The following is a 5,000-nucleotide window of genomic DNA, read 5'->3' on the forward strand; positions in this document are numbered from 1 at the left end:
GAGAGAGAGGGGGGGTGCAGACACTGAGAGAGATAGAAGAAGAGATAGATAGATAGACATTGAGAGAGAGAGAGAGAGAGAGAGAGTATGTAAGATAGTAAGTGCAAGTCTTGCAAAACTCTCTTCAGTGTCAACATCACCATGACAGTGGAGGTCACAAAGTTGCAGTTGTTGAGCAATGCAGCTACACAGGGCAACAGAGAGCACAGAGAGAGGGAGAGAGAGAGGGAGAGAGAGTGTGTGAGACAGGGAGTGTGTGTGAGACAGAGAGAGAGACAGAGAGTGTGTGTGAGAAAGAGAACGAGTCTGAGAGAGAGTGAGAGAGGGAGAGAGAGAGACAGGGAGTGTATGTGAGACAGAGAGACAGTGTGAGAGAGAGAGAGGGAGAGGGAGAGAGAGAGACAGAGAGTGTATGTGAGACAGAGAGAGAGAGAGTGTGTGAGAGAGAGAGACAGGAAGTGTATGTGAGACAGAGAGACAGTGTGAGAGAGAGAGAGGGAGAGGGAGAGAGAGACAGAGAGTGTGTGTGAGACAGAGAGAGAGAGTGTGTGAGAGAGAGAGATAGGGAGAGCGAGAGACATAGAGTGTGTGTGAGACAGAGAGAGCGAGAGTGTGTGAGAGAGAGAGAGGGAGATAGAGAGGGAGAGAGAGTGTGTGAGACAGAGAGAGAGGGAGAGAGAGAGGGAGAGAGAGAGAGAGAGGGAGATAGAGAGGGAGAGAGAGTGTGTGAGACAGAGAGAGAGGGAGAGAGAGAGGGAGAGAGACAGGGAGGAAGAGATAGTAACAGGGAGGGAGTGTGAGACAGAGCGAGAGTGTGAGAGAGAGAGATAGGGAGAGAGGGAGAGAGATAGGGAGAGAGGGACAGAGAGAGAGATACATAGGGAAAGAGGGAGAGATGGAGATAGGGAAACAGAGAGACAGTGTGAGAGAGAGAGAGAGAGAGAGAGAGAGAGAGAGATAGGGAGAGAGGGAGAGATGGAGAGAGACATCATCTCCTCTACCTGTGGGTCCTGAGGACGCTGGTGCAGCACTCGCTGGGAAAACCACAGGCATTGACGAGGAAGCTAACATGCAGGAAAGACACACAGACAACAAACAAACAAACAAACAAACAAAATAATTGAATTGGGCTACTGCTAAGAAAGAGATACACTCGGACTACACATACACCAGACAAAAGTCATGACTTTTGCAGTCATCGTCATGATGATGTCACAATCCTCTTCCAGCGACTGATAGAGGAAACAGCGTTGGAGTGTAAACCGCAGCAGAGTTTAAAGACACATGGGAAGAAGACACACAAGAGTAAGACCCAGAGTTTAAAGACACATGGGAAGAAGGCACACAAGAGTAAGACCCAGAGTTTAAAGACACATGGGAAGAAGGCACACAAGAGTAAGACACAGAGTTTAAAGACACATGGGGAAGAAGCCACACAAGAGTAAGACACAGGCAGCGGTCATGCCTGGGGCAGTCATCGTCATGGCGATGACACAATCCTCTTCCAGCGACTGATAGAGGAAACAGCGTTGGAGTGTAAAGACACACAGAGAGGAAGGACAGAAAAAGAACAGGAAAGAACAAGAGAGGAAGAACAGGAAAAGAACAAGAGAGAACCGGAGAGGAAGAACAGGAAAAGAATAGGAAAGAACAGGAAAGAACAGGAGAGAACAAGAGAGAACAAGAGAGAACAGGAAAAGAACAGGAAAGAACATGAAAGAACAAGATAGAACAGGAGAGGAAGAACAGGAAAAGAACATGGGAGGAAGGACAGAGGCATCAGGTGGGGGCGATCTCTATTACCTTCTGGGTGAGGTGCGGTGGCCACAGATGGAGCTGGGTGTGAAGTTGGAGAGATGGTGGAATGGCCTAAACATGAGCCAATGAAAAATGAAAAACATCATTGAAGGATGGACTTTATCAAGGGGGGGGGGGGGGGGGGTAGAGAAGACGAGGAGGCCAGAAAGGAAATACAATTCATATTAAGAAACGAGAAAAGTGATAAGCTATATAAATAGCAAGAATAAACCTATATAAATTACTTTTTGGACCAAAAAAAAAGCTAACAACATCAAGGGCCTCCTCACCGTCAGTCACATTTATGTATCAATCAATCAATCAATCAATCAATCAATTAATCAATCAATCAGTCGATCAAACTTTATTTGTACGGCACATTTCATACCAGGAGGCAACACAATGCGCCTCACAGAAGGAAACATTCATGTTGACCTCTGTGTACTTACCGTCAGTCACTTTTATGTAGACCTCCGTGTATTTATCCACTGCCCAAGGGATGTCCACGGCGCACTGGTACACCCCCTCATCCGCATCACTCAGCTGGGCAATGGTGACCAGGAAGAAGCTCACGCCATTGTCCAACAGCGAGTACCTGGCCAGAGCGGTTTTATATGAAAACATGAATCAGTCTTCCCCTGTCTCCCTCTCCCCTTTCTCCCTTTCTCCCTTTCTCCCTGTCTCCCTCTCTCCACCTCTCTCCCTCTCCCCTGTCTCCCTCTCTCCACCTCTCCTCTTTCCCCCTCCCCTCTCCCGCTCTCTTCTCCCCCTCTCCCATCTCCCTCTCCCCTTTCTCCATCTCCCCTTCTCTCTCCCTCTCCCCTGTCTCCCTCTCTCCCCCTCTCTCCTGTCTCTCTCTCTCCACCTCTCCTCTCTCCCCCTCCCGTTTCTCCCTCTCTCCACGTCTCCTCTCTCTCCCTCTCTCCTCCTGTCCTCTTCTCTCCAAGTCTCCTCTCTCCTCCTGCCTATGTCTGGTTAAATGAGACATAGGCACATACAGTATAAACATTTATAAACCACAGTGACTCTGCTGGAACCGTTCAGAGCTTTAGAGACAAAGAGAGAGGAAGAGAGAGAGAGATAGAGAGAGAGAGAGAGAGAGATACAGAGAGAGGGAGAGAGACAGATATACAGAGAGAGGGAGAGAGAGAGAGAAAGGCCGAGAGAGGAAGAGAGAGAGAGAGAGGCAGAGAGAGGGAGAGAGACAGAGATACAGAGAGAGGGAGAGAGACAGAGATACAGAGAGAGGGAGAGAGAGAGAGAGGCCGAGAGAGGTAGAGAGAGAGAGAAACACAGAGAGAGAGAGATAGAGAGATAGATGCAGATACAGAGAGAGACAGAGAGACAGAGAGAGACAGAGAGAGAGACACATAGAGAGAGAGAGAGAGAGAGAGAGAGAGAGAGAGAGACAGAGAAAGATACAGAGAGGGAGAGAGAGAGACAAGGAGAGATAGAGAGAGAGACAGGGGTAGATACAGAGAGATGGAGAGAGAGACACAGGAGAAATACAGAGAGAGAGAGAGAGGTCGGAGAAAGAAAGAGAGAGATAGAGACAGAGTAGAAAGGAGAGAGAGATGACTAACCTTCCCTGCTTCTGTTTGCTGTCCGTCCAGATCACATCCACACAGCCGGGGGCCACGCCCTTGCAGAAGTACTTGATGTGGTTGTCGTAGCGCTGGTCGTATTCACACCTGATGCGGACGCTTCCTCCTGTGCGGCCCGTCACCGCAGTGGAAGACGCTCCGTCTGTCGGATCGTTTTGGAATCATTGCAACATTTAGTTCAGTGTTACTTTTGCTTTTCTCTATCCGTAAATGACAGTGATAGGAAATGGTACCGAATACATAAAGTCAGCAGTGAAATAGTTTGAGCTGTGCATGCTGTGTCTTATTCATTAATTTATTTACTTCTTCAAAGTGTTTCTGTTTAGCTGACACGGTGGACATTAGCATTGACCATTGAAACATTCAACTACCATGCAATAGTGTGCCATAGTTTTGGTATCATCTCCAAATGAATTGCGGTGGCATATGGTCATGTGAAGGACAGATACATACACTTGTCATTCCCATTAGCCACCCAGGCTATGCACTAAGTAGTTAGCATGTTAGAAAGTCTTTGTCCGTGTCAGTTGTGCTGACGATGGTGTTTGCAAGGTTTTTGTGTGCCTTTTCAGGTAGTTAACTCATTAGTTCCTTTCAAAAACTCAAACGGTAATGTTTCTGATTTCAGCTATAAAACTGTAAGACTTACCTGTGACTGTCCAGAAAACGCAAAGCAAGAAGACCTTCACGCAGAGAGTAGACACCATCCTTAGTCTCTCTGTCGCTCTCAGTGGCAGATGACTGATGCTTCTCACGTACAGTAGCTGTGTTTTTCTGTCCTATCTTACTAGCAGGAGTTGTGCAACTGTCCACCCCCTGCTTACCTTCCTTTCTGTGTCGCAAGGGTGAGAGTTAGCAAGCTGAGACGGCAAGATAACGTCGGCCCGCGTAATTGTTGTATCTGCAGGCTTTTCTTCTCCATCCTATGACCAGTGAACACAGTGCAGATTATATGTGATATTGGAATTAATTCACCCCAGAGAAGAAGAGATGTCTTCCTACGTATTTCGCTCACATTCAGTGTTACATGGCCTATCTAAAGCTTGCATGTGTATGATGCTTCACAGTGTTATGAGGGTCCTCTACAACTTGCATGTGTGTATGATGCTTCACAGTGTTATGAGGGTTCTCTACAACTTGCATGTGTGTGGGATGCTTCACAGTGTTATAAGGCCTCTACAACTTGCATGTGTGTGGGATGCTTCACAGTGTTATAAGGCTTCTCTACAGCTTGCATATTTGTATGATCCTTCACAGTGTTATAAGACATCTTACCTCTTATGTGTATACTTATACTTATGTGTTAATGTGCTGAGTTTGTCTTGAGATGTCTACTTACATATTCCGCTCACATTCAGTATTACTTTGTCTTTAGGACGGTTTTCTAGCCTACTCTATTGCACAGTGTTTACAGGCATGTCATGCCAGTACAGTTGGTGAATGACTTTCCCCTTTCTGCAGTCAATATAAAATATCAGAACCCTCTAGGGGTCGCCATAGTCACAGGCAATAGATGTCCAATACATTATCAGGCACGTTAAATATAGTATCAGTTGGTTCATCAACAAACACTGACCAGGCAAGGGGCTGAGACCTCAC

General features: G+C 46.9%; 1 protein-coding gene across 2 annotated transcripts in view; it reads right to left on the reverse strand.

Annotated features, from left to right (window-relative positions):
- Positions 1 to 4,184, reverse strand: part of LOC105897587 (CMRF35-like molecule 8) — a 7,353-nt gene extending 3,169 nt beyond the window's left edge. Inside the window, exons 1-5 of one of the 2 annotated variants that reach the window (XM_031562440.2) lie at positions 4,051 to 4,184; positions 3,381 to 3,543; positions 2,247 to 2,392; positions 1,804 to 1,869; positions 1,002 to 1,064 (exon numbers count right to left, since the gene is read on the reverse strand). In XM_031562440.2, the coding sequence (XP_031418300.1) occupies positions 1,002 to 1,064; positions 1,804 to 1,869; positions 2,247 to 2,392; positions 3,381 to 3,543; positions 4,051 to 4,108 (496 nt within the window). In that variant the 5' untranslated portion in view covers positions 4,109 to 4,184. The remainder of the gene's footprint in view (positions 1 to 1,001; positions 1,065 to 1,803; positions 1,870 to 2,246; positions 2,393 to 3,380; positions 3,544 to 4,050) is intronic. The other variant, XM_031562439.2, reaches the window with a different exon arrangement.
- Between the last annotated feature and the right edge of the window lie 816 nt (positions 4,185 to 5,000).

Source organism: Clupea harengus, chromosome 24, assembly GCF_900700415.2.
Source record: "Clupea harengus chromosome 24, Ch_v2.0.2, whole genome shotgun sequence".
NCBI classification, from domain to species: domain Eukaryota; kingdom Metazoa; phylum Chordata; class Actinopteri; order Clupeiformes; family Clupeidae; genus Clupea; species Clupea harengus.